Here is a 27,210-nt window from a genome sequence, read left to right as displayed (position 1 = left end):
AGTAGTATTTCATAATTGAGATTACTGTTACACTGATGGCTCTGAAATTCTAGTTTTAATATATTTAGTATTTTTAAAAAGCTGGAATTTCTGAGAACTGTGTTTGTTCTTATTCTTTTTTATTCTTATTACAATGCCTAGGTGCCCCATGATTTGGCCTACTCAAAACAAATATATATTGGATGAGTATTAATTCAAGCCTTCTTGTGTGTGTCTTTTTTAAAGACACATTTTCACCATGGCTTAGAAAAGTCTTAAATGTGTTGAAGCAACAAAAATGGCACATGACTGTCCAACACAAGTAAACGTATTTAGTTGAAGTAAGACGAATATGATGGAGAGCAAGTTAAATGCGGGAAAGTGATTGAATTTCGAAAGTCATCAGCTTGATGGCTTACTTTCTGAACCCCAAAAAGCAAACAAGTTTTGGTGTAATTGCCATTTCAACTAATTATAGGTTGAGAACTGTGTATACTCTATATAGCTGCTCTGGTAACATCACCAGCTTTGATTTTTCTGGAAAACTCAAGATTGTCAGTTGGAAGTTTATGCTATGTCAGAGAATGAACAAAGTTCAATGTGTGGCTTTGTAATTATTAAAAATATATATGTGTACTGTATCTGCTGATGTTATGAGGTTCTGAGTTTGTTTTCTATTCCTTTGGACTATTGTGATTGACTGAGCTTTAAGTTTAAGCTCTGATTTTTATGCTTAAAGAAAGTTTCGTTAATTTCATACATAGAGAGAAATGCGGAAGGGAAGAAAGGAAAGGAAGGACACTGTTTTCTTACATGCACTGGACTGTAATGCTCTCTGTTATCATGAAATGTCATTATCCCATTCTTGTTTCACTTCTCCTTCCCCCATATCCATATTACATTTTTTAAAGCCTTTTATGCAAATCACTTCAAACCAGTTATTTAGTCACCTTAACGGAAAAGTTTGGTCTCAGATGAGTGCCAAATTTCAAAAAAATTATATTAGCTTTTTCTTCTCAGGCTAGAACTGTTAATGTGTGCCTGTCTCCTGCCAAACACCACTAGTTTTGCATAGCCTTTATGAACAGCAGTTAATCTGTATGAAGTTGGCCATTGCTAGGGAAGATGAGTTATGGTGAAAAGTTTGTTGAAGGCTCTAGATTGCAGGGATTGGAAATATATTGACTAAATATGTCTTTTAAATCAAGGACCTGTTTTCTTTCTCAGTGCAGAATATCCTGGGATTCCCTGTCAGGTCAGTATGTATTGACCATAAAAACAACAAAAAAATACAGTAAACACGGATGTCTAGCTGAGTAAGATTATCAAAATAAAAAAAAAAAAGCAGTGTGGAAGCAGTGTGTCCCAAAGCCCAGGAATCACTTTAAAAAAGGTCACTACCGTCCAATGAACTTTGCTTTTGATTCCCCTTATAAAAGGCGAGGTGGAGCAATAGCGTGCAGGTTTCAAGTTTCTCCATCGCTGTTTATGGGAGCAGTGTCAGACATCTGTTTCTGCTGTGGTATGGTCATGCTCCGGTGCCCCCCGCTGAAGCTTGTCGCGTCTCTGTGCCTCCGCACACATGGGCTCCCCCCGGGGAGGGTCACGTCTGAGCTGTGCCTTGGCAGCCCGAGAGACCCAACCAGCGTGCCCACATTCCAGCTGCAGGCAGAGATGTTCCTGGCCCTGCATGATCAGATGATCCTTCTCCTGCTGTAGCTCAAGACACCCACGGATGGTGGCCATGGATTTCGGGGCTGCCCCAGTACTCTGGTCAAAGTCCTTTGGCCGTGGGGTGGCTGACCGTGTAATTTCTGGGTTGTGCATCCAGGACGTTGGCCTTGGTTGCGTTTCCCCAGCCTCGTGTGTTTAGCTGAAGTTCAGACTTCAGAGGCTTGTGGTTAACAAGTGTCTAGTGTGTGGCAAGGGTGGGACCCTGGAGAGGGCCTGCAGTACCCTGCAAAGTGAACATCCAGTTTTTGTTTGAATTTAACTCTTATTTTTGGAACCATGGGTGACTTATTCTTGGAACCCCATTTTTCAGAAACCCATCTGCATGCAACATTGCCAGGATTTCTGGTACAAATATTTTGTCATTTGCTCTTGAGACAATCTGTTGTTTCAGTCCTGGATGAAGTTTTGTAATATGTTGCTTGAGATACCATGGAAAAATATCTAAGTGGTGGTGTAATCTTCTAGGTGAAAACACAAGGTTAAGAATTTTTTCCTTTTTTAAGGAAAAAATTGATTATTCAGGTTTATCAATTCATAAAGTCTGTAAATGAAACAACAAAATAAAACACAACCCAAGAGATTAGTGCATCTATTTTTTCTGTCTATGAAGCGATTGAGTTAGAAGTGAGCCATCTTTACTTTTCTGAGAAATATTTGGCGTTCTCACATTTGAGGCTCATTTGGCTCCATCCCTTCTCACCTATTTCACATACTCAGAGCATTCATTGTGCTTGGATGCCTGTGTGTTTTCATTTGATTTTTTTCCTCTAGCAACAGAGCTCCTTCCCTTCACTAATATCTCCTTTAGTGTGTGTAAAAAATCCTGCTTTTCGCTAGACAGTGAGATAGCAGAAGAGTTGTTGGAACTTCTAGATGTTGGAGATTTGAAAACAAAGTTTGATCTTTACTTTTTAATGGCAGTTCTTATTCTTTATCAAATTTGTGTGATGCTGCACAAATCTCTTAATGTATACAGAGATAGATGGTACTTTGGTGTGCTGTGTCAATAACAAATGGCAGTATGCTACACATGTTTCCTAGGTTACCCATTCAGAGTCATAGAATGGTTTGCGTTGGAAGGACCATAAAGATCATCCAGTTCCAAAGCACTTGCCATGGTCATGGACACTTTCCACAAGACCAAGTTGCTGAGAGCCTCATCCAACCTGGCCTTGAGCACTGCCAGGGATGAGGCTTCTACAACTTCTCTGAGCAATGTGTTCCAGTGCCACACCACCATCACAGTAAGGAATTTCTTCCTAATAACTAATGTAAACCTACTTTTAGTCAATTTGAAGCTGTTCCCCTTTGTCCTGTCACTACATAGCCTTGTAAATCAACTTTCCCCATCTTTCTTGTAGGCTCCCATGAATACTGAGTCTTACAGTCAAGTGTTTGGTGTTGGTATTTTCCCCTTCTGGTGTTGCCAGCACTGTGATATCCCTGTGGGTGATGATATAGGAGGCACAGGAGGATGTTGTAGACTGGTTGCTCTTGCTACCACCATGAGTAACTACATCAAAGGGGTAACTGCTGTAATTCCGTTTACTGGAATTACTTTTTGTCTTGCTTTTCAGTCTTTGGTGAATCTCATGAACCCTGCTTACAGATGGATCCAAAAACTGGAAGCAGCTCCAAGATACTATGGGAGAAAACTGTAATTGAGTTAGGTCAGCTTTGTGCACCTGGGAAAGCTGTTGCAGATGAGGCTTCTAACTGTAAAGAGAGAATAATCTCCTCCCACTCCAAAACTGGAGCATGAGTCGTGTGGTTGCCAGGTTTATTTTGGCAAAATAAGCATTGTAGGTGGTGGCTGATGCTAAAGGTGTGTTAAGAAAAGCACTTTCCTGTGATGAGCAACTTTGAGCTTGAGAAGGCTTTGCATAACCAAAAAAATTCACGTGGAGACCTTATGAACAGTGCTCCTTTTGGCACTTGCCCCTCTTCCCATTCCTCTAACTCTGCCTAGGAGCAGGCAAGTGGTGCTCCTGTCGCAGTCACTGGCAAGAAATTAATTCTCCTAGTGCTTTGCTTCCTCTTGTTTTGCTCTCTGGATACCTTGCTCCTGGCGAGCTTTCAAGTGCTTGTAGCTCCTTTGTGCAGGAGAGGTGGGCAGGTCTGACCGCACGTAGCTCTGCTGGTGTGCTTAACTTTCACTTGTCTTCTCCTTGCAAAAGAAATAAATAATTGACGAGTGAACGGGAAAAGCGTGGGAGGAAAAATGTCAGGAAATTCAAAGGTGAAGCTATTTCCTCCCTCAGTAATATTTTTCTTCTACGTGTTGTTTCTTCTCTTCAAACAATGGGGTGAGTTAAGAATGGATTCAAACTATCAGCCTTGCCATTGTTTATTTAAAGCCTTTCATGTGTGTGACGGACCTCAGGAAAAGCCCACACTTCCACTGTGAGCCCTCTGGGCAGCCTCTCTGTAGTGCAGTGCCAGTACAACAGGGCTCCAGAGTTCTTTGGTCCCCAAGTGCCAGTGAAATCAATGGTGAAACATTGGTAAGGTGTGTGATTTAAAGGTGTTGACTGTGAAATCTGATAGCTCTGACAAAGCCTAATTTTTTTTAAAAGCAATTACATAGCCCACACACTCAGAACAAGGATTTCAGATGTTAACTACTTAAGCATAAAGTGTTTGTGAACTTTTTGTGTGTGTTCATGTGTGTGTGTGTGCACACTTCCATTTGGGGGAAGGGGTGTTTTGCTGAAACAGGTGAAAGTCAGTTCTGTAGTATAAAACAGGAAGCAGATGGGTACTAATTAAAGCCTTGTTGATAAAAGCGTGACTGAGCTTTTGAAGCAGCTGCTTTCCTTACTTTATATATAGCCAGTGTGTGCTTCATATGAGAGCCAGGCTCCCCACACTTCATTGTTTTCGCCAAGCCGCAGGAAATGCGTGTGCATGTGCGTGCGTGCTGCCATGGCTGAGGGATGGCGCTTGCTGTTTGCTTCCTTCTCTGCCCCAGAGAAAACGGGGCTTTCCCAACCTCAAACGAAGGTGCCATGCACCACTGTCTCCCTCCTCTTCTCCTTCAAGCTTTCCAGCCTCAAGCAGGCACCAGGCTGGTGGGACTGCCTGTTTCTACTGGTGCTGTAGATAAGAGAGGGCAACTTACTTTGTCTCACAGGTTTTTGTGTTTCGACTCATCGTGGTGAGCTGCAGCTGGGAGGGAAACCAAAACACCAGTGAGGGTGTCAGCCTCCTCTGTGTGTGTGACTTCCCATTGTCATTATGGTCTTTAATCTTCACAGGTACTCTTTATATTGCTTTTACTGCCTTTTCTCTTACCTTGGGGTTTGTAGAATGGATAATAAACTAATTTTCAGGAAAAAAAAAGGAAACAAGAAGATTTCAACTTAATGTAGACAAAGGAAAAATTGCACCAAAGCAGAGAAGATCTTCGTATGGAAGAGCTGTCATAGAATGGTTGGCAGGGACCTTAATGATCCTATAGTTCCAGCCACCCCTGCCATCAGCAGGAGTGCTTCTCACTGGATCAGGTTGCCCAGGACACCATTCAGTCTGGCCTTGAACACTTCAGGGATGGGCATCCACAATTTTCCTGAGCTACCTGTTCTAGAGCCTTACCACCCTCTGGGTAAAGAATTTCTTCCTAACATCTAATCTAAATCTCTCCTCTTAGTTTAAAACTGTTCCCCCTTGTTTTACCACTATCTGCTTGCGTAGAATGTCACTCTCCACATTTTTTTAAAAGCTCCCTTTAAGTACTAAAAGGCTTCAGTGAGGCCTCCCTAGAGCCTTTTCTAACTAACAGTGTAATTTTAGTATTTTAATGCCATCAATAGAAAAATGTGTGTCAAACATACAGAAATGTTAAGTTTCTTTTGACTTGAGTCGGGGAAGTTTTGTCTGTATATTGTGTCATTGAAACCTGTTTACTGGTAGCTTTTTGGTGTGGGAAATTTGTTCTTTCACTGAGGAAAGTGCCAGTGTTCACTCTTCATGTTGGGGCTGTCATCATTCCAGTAGAAATAAGGTAAATTTGGTATGGGCAGGAGGAGAAAGAGGAGGAAAATTTTTGTCAGTGATGAGATTGAGTCAAGTAGTGTGCAGATTCAGGGGATGGCCTCTGTGGTGTGGGGCAGTATCTTGTGTATGGGGAAACTGTCCTTGCATTGGCTGAGTTCCTTAGTGGGTGGTGCTTGGGAATTGGGGTTGTGTAGGGCTGAAGTACTCACGGGCTACTCTCTGGTCATCTGTTGGAAGCTGTAGCTTTCCTATTTTCAAGCAACTCCTGAGGTTACAAGTTCCTTATTGCATCTGGAGCAGAAGCAGCTTAACTTGAGCAACAGACCCCCTACTAGAGGCAGGTGCTCCTATCATCCTGTAAACCTATGACTGCCTCAGAGGAGCTGGATGACCCAGAGTGCTCAGGGAAGCATTTCCAGGTCTGGCAGCCAATACTCCTTCCCAGCAAGAGTGACTGGTATCTGCTGTGGCTTGTCAAGCAGCTGTGGTGAAACCGCTGCACAACACAAGCCATGGTCTTTAAAGTCCTGCTCTTCTCTGTTGACAGTGTTAGTGGAGACTATTTTCATCATGTCTTTTCAGTCTTTTGGAAAGACAACCACAAACTGGTAGAGCTTCTTGTGACTGTTCTTGTTTTGTCCCTCAGTGTGAGGAGCTGATAGGTTTTTTATAGAAGTAATTCCAAAAGCCTTTTGCCCCTCATAGCAGGAGTGAGAGGAGGCAGCCAAAGCATCTGTCTCTTTCCCCTGTACCTTGCTAATATTGCTAATGGAAGAACTGTGCACTTCTTTGCTACTGCATCTCTCACTGACTGCTGTCAGATGAAAGGAAAACTGGCTGGTCCCATAGGGCCGGGAAGAATGGCAGTGTCACCTTCTCCCTTGGACAGTGTGTCTCTTTCAGAGGATTTTTGTACTCTGAAGTAGTCTGGGTTGTCTGTATTTCTGGTTATGGACTCAGTGAGTTGTGCTGCATCATTACAGCCAGAACCATTTGCTGGAGTTTACCAGGAGGCAGAACTTGGACTGGGAGAACTTTCCTTCAGGCACAGACTGCAGGGTTATGAATCCTCCTCTTAAATGTTCTGGTTTTTACAACCCCTCAGTGTTTGTCAAGAAGTTGTTGCTATTTGAGTGTACTTTGACATCGTACTTGAGTTAATCTTCTTTAGCCTTATCCTTTAAGTCAGCCTTTTGACGAAGTCTGGGGGCCAGGTTTAATCTTAGATGGTTCTTGCTCTTTTTTCTAGAGTCAGCAACTTAAAATTGTCTGTTTTCTTCCTGTGGTGCACGTGTGTTTAAGCCAGGATTACAGGAAAGCCCAGTGCAAACAGACAGAGGACATTTGACTACCTCCCCTGGCTGCCTTCTGAGGGATTTTCGAAGTATTTTGGAGCCCCTAAGAGTATGTGGGCTACAAGCTGAAAACAGCTACAATAGAAAGGCTGTGAGTTTATCAATAGACTTTGATTAAAAAAAATTAGAAATCCACATGGTTAGGGCTATTTGAGTTGTGGGCAGCCTCTGTGGCAGTGTAGAGGAATCAAGCAAGCTGATGCAAAAGTTGTGGTGTGCCCTTAGCTGTGCCAGGAAGCAAGTGCCTTGTCACTCACTGCTGCTCTCTGGCAAGTTCTTTCTTAAGGTAAAAATGCCTTTAAATCTGCTTTTCACAGATTTCTCTGGTGTTTGTTAGCCAACTATACTGCACAGAAAACACTGCAGCCAGGGGATTTGTACAAATCACAGGCTTCTCTTCAGTTCTCCTTAGAGGTGAATATGTATCTTAATATTTTGCTTGATAATGTTTTTTCTTGAATGTTTTCATGCTTAAAAACTTAACACAAAAATAGAAAGAGGTAAGAATTAGGAAAAGCCCCAATCTTTCAAGTTTGAAATATTACTTCTTTTTTTTAAGGAGCTGTGGAACACAGAGATTTTTACTTTTTCTTGTCAAAATTAGCTACTACTCTCCTTGAAAAATGAGTCAAATATGTTGAATATATTAATGTGTGTGTGTGGGATAGCTGCTGTTGTTACAAAAACTTTGAGCAAGATAATGCTGCACTTCCTTATCAGATGCCCCAGAAATGCTTGGCAGTGAAGGAAGTAGACAGCAGTGGATGAGTGAATGTGGGGTCCTTGAATAATTGACAGAGGAGGAAAAAGGAGGATTAAGCCCATGGCTGCTTCGCCGGATTCCATTATTTGAGGAATGTGTTTTGAAATGGTAGGTCCTAAACTTCTCTGATGCCTTGAGAATTGTATTAAAAAGAGTGTCCAAGAGCTGATAAACTTTCTTAAAGTTGTACTTGGTATGTAGATATCTTCAAGGTACTACATCCAGATCCTTCACTCATTGCTCCAAAACTGAGTTTTGAAGTATTTTTTACAAAGCCAGTCTTGGAAGAAATGTTCTGTTCTTCATCTCCCTCTCCTTCTTAGGTAAACGACAAATTCTTAAGACTTAGCTAACAGAGGAGAGATGGAAATCTTCTCCATGATAACTGACTACTTGAAATACAATGTTCAACTTAAACCCATAGAAAAAAATCCTTGAGAAACTTTTGATATGTAGCTCTGTTATTTCTACTTTGTCACATAGACTGTTTTGTGTGAACTGTGTGGTGTTTGGAACGTTGCCTCTCTCTTTTCTAATCCATAGGGCATTTTCTAGGGGTCACGATGGGTTTGGTAATCACATCCACTGCGGGCCGTGATCCTGCTGAGCAGCAGTGATGGCACGTAGTTCAAAGTCTCTTTCCCAACTCTCTGCCTTGGTGTCAGGGTGAATGTAGGCAAACAGTGCCTTGCTGGGGCTCTGCCTCGTCCAACTGTGTCACCTGGGTACATGTGAGCTGACTTCAGAAGAGCTTTGTTGGCTTTCCTATGATTTCAAAACCAGCCTTCAGCAAATATGTTTGCTTTATATTCTGCCCCTCTTTTTTTCTTTTTCTTTTTTTCTTTTCTTTACGTCCTATTTCTTGCTCCTTTTTGTGTTTTGCTCTGAGCATGCTTGTGAGCCTTGTGTTTTACAGGTTGCAAAACTGTAAAATTGTGAATTATCTTGCTGTTGTAAGGCGGCAGCGGACAGGAAGAAAGTGGAAAATACTGAATAGGCAGCATATTGCTGCGTAGGCATTTAATGTTGTTACAGTGTGATATAAGTTAAAATATTGCTTATTTCCTCTTTGCTGTTCAAAACAACCTGGAGCATGTTATGACCGGGATCTAAACAACAACTGAAAAAGTAAAAACAAATGTTTTAACAGAGAAAGGCATGGCCTGCCAAATACTCTGCGTAATTTATGATTGCATGAATAATCAATGAACAGAATACTTGATAACGCCTGACTTTCTGGGGGAAGACCTTAATTTCTTTTTAAAACCAAATGAAAATGTGCAAAAATTCCCTGCAATATCTTCAAAACTGAAAAATATCCAAAAATTAAGCATGAGCAGCAAGAGCTTCAGTGTTTCCTGCAGTGGCCAGCAGTTTAACAGATCTGTGGACATAAACCCAGATATATATCAATGACAAATCATTATAAAATTTCATAAACAACGTTGGCTAGCTAATATTGGAAAACAGGCTTCAGTAAACATGTTTTCTTTTTTTCTTGTTTCATCCTTGTTTTTAAAGAGGGCATTTTGTGACCTGCAGAATAAATAACTTCCTGTTTCTTGATAGCTATTACAAATGACAGCTCCTTCTGCTGACATTCCTGCTATTTTTAATCAGATGTAAGTTAATGTCCTGTAAATTTTATTTATTTATTTATTTATTTATTTATTTATTTATTTATTTATTTATTTATTTATTTATTTGAAACAAGTGTCCCATTCTGACGAGCTCAGTTAAAGAGTTTGCACATCTTTGGAGCTGCACAGGGGGCTGTGTTGCTTCTCTGTCTGCAAGAGGCAGAAGTACTTGAAAGAAGCAAAAGCTGTCAGGATACAAATACTGAGCAAGTCCCTCTAGAGTAACTTAAAACTTCTTTCTTGCACCCCTTTGAATTGATTTATGGCGTTTTAGCTCCCAGGGTCAGCTGTGCTTTTGCCTTAATATGCTTCAACACATGTGTGGGGAAAGCTGGAGGGAAGTTCCACTGCTTTCTTCATCTTTGGGCAAAAGGATGGGAGGCCCCTGGCAGGCTGTGTGATTGGGAATGTGACTGTTGCAGTCCTTAAATCTGAATATCGAGGCTGGCAGGCTCGGGCCGCCCAGTTACACGTGGGCTTTTCTTTGAGGGTGATTGTGGTGATGATGGTGAAGCTTGCACCATGTGAAGACTGTGACCTCTAGGAGAAGGAAGCTTAATCTGGAAGTTGATAAGAGCTTTTTGGGTTTGAGGGATTACCACAGAGGAGAGGAGGCTTAATGTTTTCTTTTCTGAACTGATAAGAGTGATACAATGTCCTCCCTGGGACATCTCCTGTTCCACCTGGTAAAAGGCACCTTGTGCCCAGAGCTGCCCTGTGTCAGGCTCTGTCCAGGGGAATGGGAGACTGAATGAGGTCTCATCTCTGAGCAGCTGTGGTAAGGCCAGTTTCCTTGTGTATTTCAAATGGAAAGATATAGTAATGAGGGGTAATTTATTAGACCTAGTTGGTAGTAGAAATCTAGCACCCAAAATGTCTAACAAAGCTCGTTTTTGCACAAGTGTCCCACTCTGGAAGCTGTCTTATTTTGTGTCCACCTCTTATTTGGGGTCCTGCACCTCTAGCAGCAGGTATGTATGTAAAAGATCTCAAGCCACAATGGTGCTGCTAATCTTCCTTTTCATTGTCCTCACTGTAATATTTTACTGCTTAAAAAAAAAAGAAAGAAAGGATGTTTGGGTATAGCGATGAGTGCTGGTGCTTCAGAGCTCTTGGGCTTTACTCTGTTAATTCTATTCTTGTCATTTAAAACATGGCTTTTTCTTAGCCTTTTTACTTTTCTTGTTTGTGAAGGAGGAAGGCAAATAAATACAGAGCTGATGATTTAAGTCACTGTTGCCAGATGACATTCTATGGGAATGTGGACTTGCCAGTATGTAGATTGTAAATAGTTCTTTGATTTAATAAGGGTCTCTTAAGTACAGAGCACAGCCTACTGTAGTGAGGGACTAGGAATGCTTCCAAAATGGGTGTGAGGGAAGAAATTGGCCTTTAGATTTCTCTCCTCTGAGTGCCCATCTTGTCTGAGAAATACTGCTCTCCCATAGCCCACTGAAAATTTTGAGCCTGTCTGGGGGTAACTCTTCAGAGTTGGTGGTACATGTTTTGCAAGATTGGACGACTCTGGCTTTATAATACTGAGCAGATGTCATAAAACCCAGTGAGGAGTGCCAGCGATTCTTGAACTGCAGCCCGAAGAACATCACAGAAAGCAGCATCTGAGAGGAAGACACTGGCATGAACAGTGCAGCCACCCAGCAGGAGTCCTCTGTGTCCCAAGGAAATCAGCTAAAATCTCTTTGAAGTATTAACCTCACCTTTTGCAAGAGGGTGGCTGCAAGTGGCCAGACAGTGGAGGGGGGTAGTGCACGCTGGATTATAGCCAAAAGGCTGCCCTGAAATTCGGATGAGAGCGTTTTGCTGGCTTTGGAGTAGTAAATTGTGTTATATAAAATCTGCTAGGCTGTGGGAGCAAACTTCAATTGGAAATAGCTCTCCTGTAGAGAGTGTGCTGGTGGTCTGACCTGCTTCTGTGGTGGGGGAAAATAAGTATCAAGGCAAACTGTGTTCTAAGAAGCTGAGGAGAAACATAATACCTAGTTCATATGGTGCCTCTTTGGGATGTAGAAAGAGGAGTAGTTGAAGATATATAATTGCTTCTTGTGTATTTGGGGTATAAAAACACAAAGAGAAATGAACAAATATTGACTGTATAAAGCAATATCCTTTACATATTTGCAGATATGCTGGAGTTTAAAGAGAACTTAAATATGATCCTATTTAAGCTATTTTAACAAAAATGTAAGAAATCAATTCTTTTCTGCTACTGCTTTGTTATCAGGAAACTTGTATTATATTTTCATGTATAAGACAGATAAAGGGTAAATTGACTAGAGGAAACATAAATAGTAAAACAGTGACTATGTACTTGACTGCATTCAGATGCAAAAGAAACTAAGGGAAAGATAAATGTCACTTTCTTCTTTCCTCAGTTTCTCCTGTTTACTACATCAGCATCAGATATTTACAGCACTAGGTGAAATTCATGGTGTGGTTGCTGTTTTTAAGCTGACACTGTCCCCTTACAAATTCAGCATCTTAACCATTAGATGCACTAAATAGTTTCTAAAGATGACCTAAGCCAAACAAAAAATTCCACTTAACTTTGTTTTAGTTTTCTTTTAGTAGTCTGTAAGGGACTGTATAAGTCTGTATAGGGACTGTATAAAATTTTGCTAGTATATCCTTGCACTTGTTATAGTCAAAATAAAGATCAAATGCATGGTGCGATGTAGCCTAAGATATCATTCAGCCTGTAAATAAAAGGTTTTGCCCTTCTTTTCACAAGCCTTGCAGCTTCCTCAAGCCAGGGATTTCCTGTGGGGCACAGCTAACCCTGCTGCAGAGGAAGCTTGCTGCTTTCATTGACTCTGTTTCTGAAAAACTGATACTCAGTGACATCCATGACCACAGAATGTGAGTCCTGTAGTCCTTTGCTTGCTAAATGAAAAGACTGCCTCTGCTATGCTAATGCAAGTATAATTAGGAGATATATTTAATTTTTTGTATTCTACGCAAAGGCTCAGTCAACAGAACTTTTTATACTCTTGGATCTCTACATCCCTTTAATATGTTGCTTCTCAAGGTAAGAAATACAGACAGCCCTCGAGCTTCTCCAGGCATGGCCAGCCCATGGGCAGCACTGTGGATGGGGCAAATGTCCTGAACTTAGCCCGTGTCCCCAGTACATCCTGCTTTGTGTTACCTGCCTCAATTTTAACACATTTTCAACTGTTTGCTTGTAAATCCATCAGGTCTTGACAATAATTCCAACCTTTTAGGCTCTCAGTGGTTTTGTGGAAGCAAATAGCCTTAATTAATGAAAATGAAGATCTGTGGCTCCCTAGCAAAGTATCCAGCTGAAACCAAACATACAGGTCTAGGTTTGCTTGTGCCTTTACCTAGACAACTGGCAGAGATCTGCTTTAATAATGAAGAGATTTTAGTCTGTAAAACTTATGTGGCTTCTCAAGCAGGGATCTTTACAGTTGTTTCACTTAACCAGTTAAAGCTCTTTGAGTAGTCCTATCTGGGGTTTTTGACTGTGCTTTTTTTCTTGGAAGTTCTCTGTGTCCTCTCAAAGGCCAATGCAAAAAATCAACCCTATTTTCTACTACAACGTGTTTTCACCTCTGTGGTTTGCATTTAAGACCTTGGCCTACTTCTGACCTTATTGCTTCTAATTGGTGAGAGCATATTTCCAGTGTTGCTTTTAAGATGATCTGCTAGTCTAATTAGCATTGATATATTTAGCATGTATACACTTTTGTACCTCTTCATTAGAGCTAACAAATGTCAATAAAAGACACTTTAGTTTGAGAAAGAAAAAGAGCTGGGGGGAAAGATTTCTATAAAGAGTGCTGTAGTCTTTGTGATGAATTGGGTATAACAGTGGAGAGTGGCAGAGGTGAAACAGGCTGTCTGTTAAACAGGAAACGAGTGATTAACATTTTTTGTCCTACTGATCATAATTATTCCCACTGGCTGAAAAAAAAATAAATACTGCTTAGTCTCTCTTTACTATAGCTGCAGATCAAAATTTTGAGCTGTTAGTCATTCTGACATTGTATGGATGAACTACTACATTATTACTTTTTTTTTTTTTTTCAGTTCAGTGAACTTTGCCTATAACTGTGATTTCATGTTTGCCTTTCAATAACCTGCTTTTACTCTGCATTTGAGGACAGCTTTTCCTCAGATCGCTATGGCTGTGTGTTGCCTGTGTCCCTGCAGAGTCACATTCCTGGTCACTGCATTAGAGCCCACAGTGAATAATTGTGAAAGGGCTATCTGCCCACCACGGATCACAGCAGCCTTCCTCAGGGCTTGATGGACTACAGGTGATTCCAATGCTTTTAACCCCTTTGAAGGGCAGGGCACACCTTAGCAGTGGTGCATGGTGCTCACCTAGACTGCACTGTTGTTCATTCCATCTGGTGTTGGCATAATGCAGGTGTTCGTTCCCTCACCTTTCCTGAACAAAAGATGCAGGCTTTTGTACGTGCAATGGCAATATTTTGTGGGACTGGTTTGAAAGACTGATTATTTCCCTGACCTCTGATGTTTTATTGAGTCCTTTACCAGCTTTTGTGTGATAGAGCCTGGTCTCTCGGGTTATTCACAAGTCCTCCTGCTTTGCTGGTTTTGTGTTACTGATGTAATTGCACAGGCTGCTTGTGAAGGCCTGAGAGTGCTTAAGGAGAGCAGAGAAGAAGCTCTAGTTTAATGGGCATTCTGACTTTGAAATATTCCTCTTCAGTGAGGTCTCCTTGTTGGCCTCCTGTCTCACTGGTGAACTTGCTTCATCATGAGCTGTATATATCCATATATATGTTTCATATTTGTGGAAAAATAGAAATGTTTATTTACAAATATGGAACCCTTATATTTGTCAAACACTTGTTTTCCATCTGTTGGAATAGAAAGCTTGCAGCATCAGTTTTGTAAAGGCAGTATTAGAATTTGTCTGAATCACGAAAAATAGTTATCCTTGCTATCTTTGCATTTTTTAATCTGATATTTATTTTTCTACACTTCACAACTTTTAATGCTATGATAAATGAAATTGATAAATGAAGCCATCATTTATCCTGATGGCTATTTGCTTTTTTTTTTTTTTTTGTAATGACACTGTGGTGCCTTCTTATTGTTGCTTTTCTTTCATCTTTGAAAGTGGATAGATTTTAGACAAACCTGTCGGCTGTCTTGGTTCCCCAGCTGATTTTACCAGAGGGATGAAGGTGCATTCAATAAAATTCATTTTAAAATCTCATTTTCTGTACTTTTCTCTCTCTTGGAGGTACAGAAAACATAGGAGTGATTAAAAGTTTTGGTTGGGGTCATCATGTGTGGAACAGTATCCAGGTGTGTGCTTGCCCTGTGTGCACACTTGGCATAATGTGAACCTTGCTTGTGGTTTTTACGTTCATTCTTCCTAAATGCCTGTGTAGGGAGAGTAGGCAGTGTTATCACCTCATTATAAATGTCCAAGCTGCCATTATGGTAAAGTGCTTTCAAGGAGTCTACCTAGGATGAGGAAGAGGATATAGGGTGTATTGGGAAATACTCAAATATGTGTCAACAGAGTTGCCTGCTCTGACATGTAGGCATGGACAGCCGAGTCTTAAACATCAATGTCTGAAGCTGGGTATGCATTTTCTGTTCCTACATGTTACCATGATCCAGAGAAGAACACTCTAGTGGTTGAGTAATCCCCTCCAGTCCTCGGTGGCAGCAGGATGCAACCACCTTCAGTGTTCAAAGTTTTTTAGTCGTTGACAGCTATGAGAAGGAATCACAGGATAGTATAAATCTGTGAACTTGAATGAAGAATGTGCAGGACAGATTAATGCCACTGACATGTGGTCACAGGAAGCCCCTTTGTGTTCAGGACACATGGATAACAACCATATAGCAGTAACACACACTCCCTCCTGTTCTTGTACATTCATTCATGGAAAAAGGGATGCATTGCTGAAATCTTACCACATGGAACAGTTTATGGAAGTGTCTCCGTGTTTGGAGGTGGTGTTTTTCATAGGTAGGGGTCTGGGAAAGACTCTCACTATGCCACCACATGTAATGGAAAGCACAGAGAAACAGTGCAAGGTCCCCCTAGGAAGAGAGAAGTATTTCCTCACTTTTTCCAGCTGATATTTCTTAACTGTTTAACAGTGCAGGAGGAAAAATGAAGTCAAACAAAAGCACCTCCCCAGGAACAAAGGATCCAAAAAAGCATAACCTGTTTGGGAGGAAATCCTGCCCTTCCACCTTCATGCAGCTGCAGGTGGCAAGTTTCCAGCATCTTCTAAATATGACTCTTTGACCTGAGGCTAAGTGACATGCTTTCTGTCCGTACTTTTATTGGACACCAGAAAAGGTTTCTGAGCTGTAATAAAAAAAATACCACAATTGGGTGGCAAAATTAGCTGTTTCATTAGTGTTTGAGGCCTCTGACACTGCAGTGTGGTTGTGTTGGTGAACATTGTAGGGTCAGAAAATGTCTGCTGTCTGTAGACCAAGTGCTTAAGACTGTCCAGCGCTAGCTCTTGAGGCAAATCCAAGCTCCATGTGTAGCATCGTCATCTGAACTTTGTGTATCTCATAGTTACTAGGTAAGACAAACAGGATTGCCTTACACCAGACTGTTGTACCAAAGGAAATTCTGGTAGGTCTGGAGTTACCAATGTTTTCTTTCCTCCTTGGGCTCTTCATCCAAGTGCCATAAGCCTGGCAGCGCGGTTGGAAACCACAGAAAAATGGGTGCAGGTGGTGTAGCTATTGCAGGCAAACCTGCCTGTTTTGCCAGGCATGATCTAACTTAGCCTTGGAGAGATGCCACATGGTGCCACTTGCCATGGTCAGCCCCTGCTGCTGCTGTCCAGCTGTTAATGCTGGCTGAGCTGTGAGCAAGTGTGCTGGAGAACTTCCTGGCCTCTGCACACTTTTGTAGGAGAGTTAATGACTTCTTCCTAGAGTGGCGCTTGCCACTGAGTCTCCGGGAGGAGGGTGATGTGAACATCTGGACCTGCTGTAGAGCTCCTATACAAAGACCTAGAGAGACAGGTTGAATGTCTTCTGTAAAAGCATATGGAAATCCTGGGGGGAGGGGTTCTCCACTTCTTTGCTGCAAAACTTTTGCTGTGGTGTTGTCACCACAAGGAGATTGTGCTGGCTCAGAAACCTGCTGTAAGCTGTCATTAATAGGATGTGGTACCACAGCTGATGGTAGAACAAGCTGGCAACTGGTGCAGACCATCCCCTTGGAAGAAGTGTAGAAAGCAGTGGACTCCTGGGATGTCATCTGAATGAAAACTTAGTGGGCAGTCATTAGACTGTTAATTTTAATGGAAATCCTAGACCTATGTGTGATAGAAGCAGTGCTGCTCCTGTGGCCTCCCAGTTTGTTATGACTGCATCTTCCAGAGGCCAACTCCTTCCTCCCTTTGTTGCATGTTGTTACATCTCCCTGAGATGCCATGTCATGCCTTGTCGCAGTGCTGTCAGCATATGCACTTTGATAGCCAATGCGCTTGTTTTTGTAAAGTGTATTGACTCTCCATTCCTCACTCTCCCTTTTGGTCGCTCTCATGGCACTCTGGTGGGATGTGAGCTGCCTGTGCCCATGGATGAAAGTATGAGGGCGGGAGAGACCATGATCACTTGTAGGTGCTTTTACAAATTTGGGGTCTTGAAGCACCCCAGATAATCACAAATCCACAGCTAGGTCCTGCTTGCAGAGGTTTGCAGCTGGGTTAAAGAGGAGCTCTGCTTCCCTCTGCTTTTGGTGCTCCAAGGTCTGGGGTGGAAGAAAGATGGCCAATAGTCACTATATGATCTCACTTCAGTAAGCACAATGTTGTCAAGTTTAACAGAGCAACTGAGTTTTCAGGTATTTAGTGAAACAAAAAACACAATTTACTGAAAAATTTAATTAAATACCTCAACTTCAGTTGGGATAGGGACATAATTTTTCTCAGCAATTAGTCAAGTTTAACTTAAGTTGCATGTTTTGCTATTTATATCTTGTGTTTAAATGCAGTATTGGATATTGGTAGTGCTGTTGGAAATGTCAGAAGTACAGCTGAATTATATAAATATGTAGATTCAAGGGAATAATTATCTTGGGCTTCATGAGTTTTATTAGCTGGGATGTGCTCTTCACATGGCATGTAGCTGATACTGGTTTTGCATATTTTGAGTCTTAAATCAGAAAGTAGCAATAAGCATATCCACAGTTCCTGGTCTGAATGCTGAAGTAAGTTTACTTTGTCTCAGAGGCAAAAACTCAATCCCAGGAAGCTCTCCACAGGTGGCAGCAGCCCTGCTGCCATCCTGACCCAGATTTTGATAAAATTCCAGTGCAGTTACGCTCAGCGCGATCTGGCGTGAACTGCTGCTGCGCAAAGACCCGCTTCAAAATGCAGACACTTGCTTTTGAAGTCATTCAGGCCAGGTTTTGGGAGGCTTTGCTTCAACGTCCAGGTGAAGCCCATGGCTGAAGGCATCTCCCCTGCGTGCTGGAGCTGGTGGTGCCGCCACATGCCCCAGCCACTAACAGCTGCGCCATTCCTCCAGCAGCCAAGATCCACTGCTGAAACTATACTTTTTTATCAGGTCATGTTTGCATCTGGCAAGGATTTGTAGACACAACATCATTAACAGCAGTGCATATTTTCACAAGAATTACCTCTTCAACACTTTTTCCAAGTTAGTAAATCATAGCTTCTTTAATGTCCTGCTGGCTGCGTGAAAAACAGGAATTTATGTAACAAGCTCTGGGCCGCAAACCTTTTCCTGTTAGGAAAATTTTTTTTTCATTGCTGGCAGAGTTAGGAGACAGCTCTGTTACTCAAAGAGCGACCTCAAATGTCCTCGGTATAATAATACCAGATTATAACATTTTTGATGACTAAGGAATAGCAGCGATTTCTTAAATATTTAACACTTGTGTAGCAGAGAAGAGGGAACTGAGACTTATCACGGTGTTTTCCCTGCCCGATGTTTTGTGTGTTTGGTATGACTATTTTGATAGTAAACAGTGATCCTGAGCCAACTGGGTATGTTTACAAAATACAGTAAAAAAAAATGAACTGGTGCAGGAGGTTTTTTAATCAACAGAGCAACTTTCTTGCGACATTTGTAGAGCTGGACTTGTGTCAGCCACAGATTGGTCTGTGGCCCTTGAGTGAAAACAAGGGGCTGCGCCAGGCCGGCCTCACAAGGCTTCCCGGCCAGCCCCTGGGGTGCGGGCAAGTCCAAAGATGGACTTTCAGGCTTTCCCTCCCTATGTGTTAGCTGCACCTGGTGCAAATAAAATTCCAAGGCCTTCCCTAGTACCCTGTTGCTAGATCAGAGATAGTATTTTGGTTGTAAGATGACCTGAAGTGAAGAAATATGGTCTTTACAGTTTCTAGAAGGGCTTCCTTTTGAAATTGAGTAAGGAAACACTCAAATCAGAGTCGTCATAGAATGCTTTGGGTTGAAGGAGGCCTTAAAGACCATCTAATTCCAACCCTCCTGCCATGGGCAGGGTACCTTCTACTAGACCAGCTGGCTCCAAGTCCCATCCAGCCTGGCCTCAAATACTGCCAGGGATGGGGAGTTTTTGATGGTGTCTGTTTAACTGGGATAACTTGTAAAGATGGTTCTTTGGAGGAGAGGTTGGAAAGGCTTCTGAGTTCAGGCATGTAGTTTGACTCAGCGCTGTGCTGGTTGAACAGTCAGTGCCTTGAGGCCATGCTCTGCCATCTTCTGGTGTTAGGGAGTGACTTGTGCCCCTGTTTGGGGTGAAGCTGTGCTATGGGGGCATAGTCTCAAATCAGTAGCATCTGTAAGGTGTTGGAGGACTGTAACACCTCCTTGCTGCCCTCATCTACTGAAAGTCTCCTCTGTGATCCCAGAGTAACCACTTCTGCTGAGCTCAGCAGAAAGCCAGTCCTGCTTTGTCTGTTCTGCTTTCCATGGTCCAAAGCATATCATGGCTCTTGCAGGGAATTTGACCTGTTGTCTCTGGTTTAAGCCGTGAGATGACTGTTCGTGCATGAAATGCCTACTTAAGATCTTTAGACAAGTTGCTGAAAATTACTCTGAATGGAAGGCAGATAGTGAATTACTGATTTCTCTACCATTGAGGTCTATTCTGGTTTTAAACATTTATTTCATGTGTTGTTTTGTGGTTCCCTTCTCCTTGTTCTGGATGAATTGCAGTCCTTGCATAGACCATGGTACTGTCTTACCCTTCTATTAACATCTATGGCTGCCTATTTCAGCACTCTTTGAACTTGTGGCCTTTTGTTAGCAATTGTGTCAAGATGCAGGAAAACTTTTCTGTTGATACAATGTTTTTTACATGTGCTCAGCAGAAAATTATAGGAGCAAAATAGGTTTTTTTACAGCTTGGTAGTGCAAAGATTAGTCTCTTGTTAACAGGTCAGCCTGTGGCCTTCCATTTTGGATTTTTTTAAATTTTATTTGTCTGTATTTAAGAACAAAACATGAAACATTACTCATGGCTGAGGAGGTCAAAAAAAGGTCCAGTACCTCCAGCCATTCTTGGCGCAAGATATCTGGTGCCCTCAGGTATTTGAAGAGTCAATTTTCCATATTAAAATGTTGATTTTGAAAGAGAACGATGATTTTAAGACTAAGGGTTTCATTACAAATTTGTCTATGTTCTTTACATGCCTTTATCTTCTATGATTTCTTAGGTAATTAATGATGTTTACTTATAAAAATTAGAACTTAATCCTCAACTGGTTTTCTATATGTATTTTCCTATATAACACAAGCTATATAAACCTCACTAATGCTCAGTGGCAATAGTAACAGTTTGTGTGTTTCATGTCTGTAGGGTTTCGGGATGTGCAGGATGAAAATCCATTACAAGGACCATACAACAGGATCTAACATTCCTGAACTTTGCATAAAATAATAATTTAAAAAAAATCCATAAATACAGTTAAGTTCACTCATTAGATGACTCACTTCAGTCATCTTCTTGATCTTCTGGCTTATTTTTTCTCCTTTATGTGGAATTTTTATTTCAGAACGGTTCCTGCAGTTTTATTGAACCTTTTATAATGTCAGATGCGATGGAGGCAGATGACAGACAAATTGACATGGCGACTCTTTGCAAGCTTGTTTCAGCCAGTTCAGAGCGATGAGGAGATAAAAGAGGTTTCCAGGCTGGCATGCTTTCTTATTTAATGATTACCCCTGTGTTTTCTAACAAAATGAGAGTATGCTTACAAAAGCAGGTGTTAGTATGCCATAAAAGATGCATGTCTTCTCCATTTCTTACATGCTATTCTGTTTTTCAGAATTCAATCCGTCACAACCTGTCTCTGCACAGCAAGTTCATCAGAGTGCAGAATGAAGGAACAGGGAAGAGTTCCTGGTGGATGCTCAATCCTGAAGGAGGGAAGAGTGGCAAATCTCCTAGGAGGCGAGCAGCATCCATGGATAACAACAGCAAGTTTGCCAAAAGCAGAGGCAGAGCTGCCAAGAAAAAAGCATCCCTTCAGTCTGGTCAAGAAGGAAATGGTGACAGCCCCGGATCACAGTTCTCAAAGTGGCCTGCAAGTCCCAGCTCTCACAGTAACGATGACTTTGATAACTGGAGTACATTTCGACCTAGAACGAGCTCTAATGCTAGCACAATTAGTGGAAGACTTTCTCCTATTTTGCCAGAGCAAGATGACCTTGGAGATGGGGATGTGCACTCCATGGTATACCCATCATCAACCACCAAAATGACTTCTACTCTACCAAGCCTTTCAGAGATGAGTAATTCTGAGAATATGGAAAATCTTTTGGATAATCTCAATCTCTTATCACCTAATACATCAATGACTGTGTCAACCCAGTCTTCATCTGCCACCCTGATGCAGCAAACACCAGGTTACTCATTTGCATCCTCAACCACAAGTATAGGTTCACCAAATCCTGACTACAGGAAATTCACTTACGCTCAAGCTAGCATGAGCTCCTTGTCCCAGATTCCTATGCAGACTCTCCAAGACAGTAAGTCAAGCTACGGATCGATGAGCCAATACAACTGTCCTGCGGGACTTCTGAAGGAGTTACTGACCTCCGACTCTCCGCCGCACAATGATATCCTGGCATCGGTGGACACTGGTGTTTCCCAGGCTGGCGGCAGGGCGCTGGGCCAAAGCGTGCTGATGGTCGCCAACTCGGTGGTGCCCAACTACGGCAGCCAGCCACCCCACAACAAAATGATGAACCCCAACGCCCGCCCTCACCAGGGGCATAACCAGCCAGCAGTCAATGGCCGTGCCTTGTCACACACAGTGAACACCATGTCGCACACGTCGGGGCTAAACCGCCTGTCGACGGTGAAGACTTCGCTACAAGTGCCTATGAGTCACCCGATGCAGATGAATGCCATGAATCCATATGCCCCTGTTAACAGTTGCAATGGCTACGGGAGGGTGGGAATTGTTTCCCTCCACCAGGAGAAGCTTCCCAGTGACTTAGATGACATGTTAATTGAACGGTTGGACTGTGACATGGAGTCGATTATCCGTAATGACCTTATGGATGGAGAAACGTTAGATTTTAACTTTGACAGTGTATTGCCTAACCAAAGTTTTCAGCACAGCGTAAAGACAACCACACACAGTTGGGTGTCAGGCTAGGATGTAGTAGGAGGTAAGCTGTGCTTTTCATAATAAATCTGCAAAACAGCTAAAGGGAAAAGAAAGAAATGTCAAGATGCTTAAAATCTGGGAGTTCTTCTGTGTTGGGATGTGAACTCCCTCCGTAACAGTCAGTCACTTTCCAGTCCTTTATTAGTTTGAGAGTCAGGTTTGCACTGGTGCATTGGGACTGTCAAGTACCAACTTCTCTTACTTCATGTGAAACGCTGATGTTTTGTCATCGATGTTCTAAACAAAAAACTTGCTGGTTACTTGCCAGTAATGAATATTTTTCCCCCCATTTAAATATCTTAAAGCTAGCTTGAGCATATTTTAATAGATTTATTCATCTGTTGTGAATGTTAATTTGTTCTTTTTTGTTGTTTTTTTCTTTCTTCCTAGGCTATGGTTAAATTCTCCAGACTTGTCTGACAGCAGGAACTGAGAAAAGCAGTACAAAGATGTCCTTCACCTTTCTTTTTAATTTTCTTGACAAAGCTGTGCGCATGCACTAACTTTTTTGGTTTTTTTTTTTCCTTTTGCCTTCCTTTCGTCAGAGTTGGCAGCAGAGAGAGTATTTTCCTGTACAGGATGTTTGCCCAAGGTTTGCAGGTTATGTGCTGCTGTAGATAAGAACTGTGCCATTGGAAATTTCGTTACTCTGAAGTGCCAAATTCACTACACCATATAATCACAGCAAAGACTCTTACTTACATCATGTTGTGCTTTCGGTTTTGTACAGTATGATCTGTAGAAGAAGAATTGTTTTTTAAGACTATCTGTTTCGGTCTAAGAAAAGTTTATAAACTTTTGTAAGAATACTGTGATGATCTCATGCCCTAAGTAAGTTTAACCTTCGTTGATGTTACCTGTGTTTTGATGAATTGAGATAACTGTGGACTTGCCTTGCAGCAGTACGAACTGCTTTATTTTACTCAAAATTGCCACACATTTCATATGGGAATAGAATAGCCTGTTAAATATGATCCTACTAAACTCACTGACTATTCAAAGCAACCAGTAGGTTAAATGCCATTTGATAATTTACCTGTATTTGTGTAAATTTATGCAAGAATATATCTGGATTTCATTGTCAGATTAATCACTTTATTGTTGGGCTTAAGATAATTTTTGGAATACTTTCCAAGTTATTTTTCTTATAATTAAATTCTACTTTTGTTACATAGGCAACTTTACAAAAAATAAATCTGAGATCTGGCAGCATTCATAACCTCTTCATTTTGTACAGTATTTTAACTGGATTAAGTACATGTTTTTATAAATTTCCCTAGCACTTGGGAGTGCTAATAACAGAAAAGCTTAATAAGGATCTTGAATACAAAACATTTCTGTCCCTTTTTTTTGTTGTGTGATATATAAATATAGACAATTTTATGTTTAGAAATATTTAATCAGTTTTATATATGCATTTTTAGAAATGTCATCTGCTTCTATTACCATTTTAACTACCATGAAGTGTTAAGTATTCATTGTTAAGATGCTTGTACAATGCTTCACATTTATATTTATTTCATGGAGGTCTCATAATGTTTGTGCACTCAAGAGCAGGACCTTTTGTGGAAAATTTGTAATTGTAGTAAAATTAAGGACAAAATTGTCATTTGTCTTAATTAGCGCTATTGTAGGGTTCATCAGTGTTTCTGTTGTAAAGCAGTAGATTTGAAGAGGCAAAAATGCTACTTTTGAGTGGGAGGCTAAAACTTTGACCTTATTGCAGGACAAAAAATTACTTTTCCAAAAGAAAGATAAAGTAAGTGGCAAAGTTATACAAATGCATGAGGTTTAGGATAGGGGAGAGCATTAATAACAGAGATCTTGTTTCTGTGGAAAAAACTGGTCTTGCTAGAGTAAGCACACTGACAGCTACCTGAGCTTTTTCAGGACTAGATCTTAGAAGAATCGATTTCTGATTTTTTGTAATTGCATGATGCAGTTTTCATGGGTGTGTGACAAAGAGGCCTCCCCTGTCTTTTCACTGGTTGCTACACAACATTTGTGTTACAGAAATCCTTGGAGCTTTTTTTTAATGCACTGACAGAATTAACAGTTTGGGGTTTTTTTGCTAGGGCTGGTTGTTATGAATAAGGGGAGAAAGAAATATTTTTACACTGATTTTTCTTTTGTGTAAACAGCTCACAACCAGAAAATGTCCTAATTGAAACTCATCTTTCCTGTAGTGATGGTGTATGGTGGAGAAGGAAACAGGACATGCCAAGTAAATGAAGTTTAGTAACAAGCCATATATTTAATGATCCTGTTATGACTTTCCTAAGGCTCTGCAATGTATTTATTGATGTGCTAGCATTTAGCTCCCTGTTGGGCTTAAATCACTGCCAATTACAGCTGGTCCTACTTTTTTAGATATGCTATTACGATTGTCAGGCAGTTCCAGAGCCTGATGTGATACAGGATCTTCCCCAGTGTGAAGCTGGTCTTTGAACTTGATTTGAGCAAAATCAAATGTTTTTAGTGCTGAAGCCTGAATGAAGCCACCTGCTTTTACAGGCAGTAAAAGATTTCCAGTAGCATCTTCACCATCACATGCCTAGTCTCTGAAACATGGTAGTAAATCCTGAGAGTGGAGCAAGTGGAGGGCTCATACAGGGGTTTCTGAAGATCATTCTGTCTGATGCATGTGCAAAAATGTTTGCTCCCAAATAGGCACTGATACACATAGGCGAAAGTTGTCATAAAGTCCACCTCTGCATGGTAATCAATGCTATGCTCCATGGGGATGCAGCTGAACTTGCTACATTTAACAATATACCTCCTGTTTATTATTTACTGCTACTGTATAACTTCCTGTAAACAGCTATTTTATTCCTTTCCTTTTATACCTATGAATAACATAAATGTAGCCTTACCTTAAATACAACAGTCTATAGAAAGCCCTTTTAATTATTGTGAGGAAACGGTTGTAGGTAATCAGAGATTTGGGCTGCATGGTCTATTTGGCTTTTTTTGGGGTTTGTTTTTTTTTAATTTTGAGGGGGGGTTTTTTTTGTTCATTTGTTTGGGGTTTTTTGGTTCTGTTTTTGGGTGGTTTTTTTGTGGTGCCATTCTAATGTTTTGCAGTTGTAATTCTGGAATACTGTGAAGTTGGTGAAGGAGCATGTTGTCTGCCTTGAAAACAAGCATTATGTGACCTCTAGTTATAAATCCTTTTTCAGTAAAAGTACCAAGTTTCTGGAGTAACTTAGTTTGTCAGAATTGTTGTAAATTATTGGTTTGTGAATTGTGCAGATGATCTTACCTATGCAGCCTTGTTTTTGACTTTTCTCTGGTTTGTACTGTTATTAAAAGTTTATTGTATTATAGAGCTGTTGAGATATTTTAAATATAAAGATGTATTGTTTCCATAATATAGCTATATGATATATGTTTAGGTAGTAGATGCATTAATTGGAAAGCTCTGCTTTGATAAACTGACAGTTTGCCTACACTATATATATATAAGCAAAAATCATATTGCTTATTATTGGCTTAGGTCAACAGAGCATCCCTGAGAAGTTAAAATTGGACCAATTATAAAACAGTATAAAATTTGCACTTGTTAAACCACTGGATGTATGTTAGTACTTTTTTATTTTTTTACTGATTTGAAATTCCTATTTTCATTATGAAATTGCTAGGATTCTTAATTTATGACTGATTTTAAATAAGGTATTCTCATTATTATTATTATTATTTTGGTAATCATAATATAAGATGCAGCATGGTTTATGCAAGCAAAAAGCAAATTATTCAACATGAAAACTGGCCTCTTTTTTGAAGGTGTTCCACAAACCAGCAATATCTGAGAGATTGGCATGTACATACTGCTAGTTCTATTTGCGAGTGGTGTGACAGCTCTTCAACGCTTCACTGCTCTGACTTAGTCACATTGCAGAATTAAAATTCATACGTGGATATTTTCAGAAAAAGTGCCTGATGTACTTCTACAGACACATGAGAACAATCCCTGACAGTTTGTTGTATAAAGCCATAAATGTATATAAATTACGTTAAAAAGACTTTGTGTCCTTTCTTGTATACAGAGAATGAGAGTTGTACCAGGATTCTACTTGTGATTAGTAATCCTTCTACTGAGATGTTGTCGTAATCACTTTCCTCACCGTGTAATCTTTTTAATGATGATGATCCCATTTGGACAATCCCAATGGCATTAGCAATTTTATACAGAAAAATACCTCATGGTACTAAGTCTTGCCTGGTGAGATGATAACATATTAATGAGCAAACACTAACTGCACAATAGTTAACAAATTTTCCATTACTTGGTATAAAGGAATTTTTCTCTCTTCGCACTGCTTCTGGATTTGGAACTGTAGCAGGTACAGGAACCTAATAGGGCTGAGTTACCAGTGTTTAATCACAACCTAGTGTGCTAAAAGTAACTTGTTTACAAGTCTTTGAGACTAAACGCAAGAAGAATCCATGCCTGACTCCCAGGGCTCAGGAGACAGCTTTGTGTAGAGGTGTGTTGTTACTGGAAGGTGCACGGAGCGGTGCCAGTGCTTCAACAAGCATAGTTCAGAGAAAATGGCAAAAAGTCCTGAAATCGTTTCAGAATGGGTATTTGTAAGTATAAGCTCTTAATAAAATTGCTATGACATGAGATGGTAATTAGTGTATCAGAATGTTATGTAATATATTATTAAAGAGTAATAAAAAAAGGGGATGTTAACATCCATCAAACCACAGGAAAGAATTAATCTTTTAGTCCAAATTACATGTTAGAACCTAATGCTATTAAATGTGGAAGAGAGCGGGCCCAAATCCTCTTGGTCCACTTTCCCCTGGTTTTTGCCTCTGCCCCTCCTGAAGTCTGTACCTTTTCTCAGAGTAAGTTTTTTCCTTGCTGAACATTTGCCAGCCTTCCTGGTGCTGCTCCTTTTGCAGCCATGCTTCAGGCTGTGGTGATGGGAGCGCTGCTGATGCGAGTGAGTAGGGAGAGCAGGAATGTCTAATTTTTTTTTTTCAATTTTATTTTTTTTTAATTTAGATTGTGTTTCAAAACAGAGCTGGAAGAAAGGATGAGAGGCTGCCAGAACAGACAGCCAATAACACCCACGCCACAGTTGTCTTGTGAGGCCCAGATC

The 27,210-nt window shown here is 40.8% G+C and overlaps 1 protein-coding gene across 1 annotated transcript in view; it reads left to right on the top strand.

Annotated features, from left to right (window-relative positions):
• The window catches only part of FOXO1 (forkhead box O1), a 60,883-nt gene extending 34,762 nt beyond the window's left edge, over window positions 1-26,121 (top strand). The window contains exons 2-3 of the mRNA XM_066544936.1: window positions 20,750-22,100; window positions 22,490-26,121. Coding sequence (XP_066401033.1) covers window positions 20,750-22,087 — 1,338 coding nt within the window. The 3' untranslated portion in view covers window positions 22,088-22,100; window positions 22,490-26,121. The remainder of the gene's footprint in view (window positions 1-20,749; window positions 22,101-22,489) is intronic.
• The last annotated feature ends 1,089 nt before the right edge of the window (window positions 26,122-27,210 follow it).

The sequence above is a fragment of the Molothrus aeneus genome, chromosome 2 (genome assembly GCF_037042795.1).
Source record: "Molothrus aeneus isolate 106 chromosome 2, BPBGC_Maene_1.0, whole genome shotgun sequence".
Classification (NCBI taxonomy): domain Eukaryota; kingdom Metazoa; phylum Chordata; class Aves; order Passeriformes; family Icteridae; genus Molothrus; species Molothrus aeneus.
The sequence above is the reverse complement of the archived record's forward strand: the minus strand, read 5'-3'. Positions and strand labels throughout refer to the sequence as shown.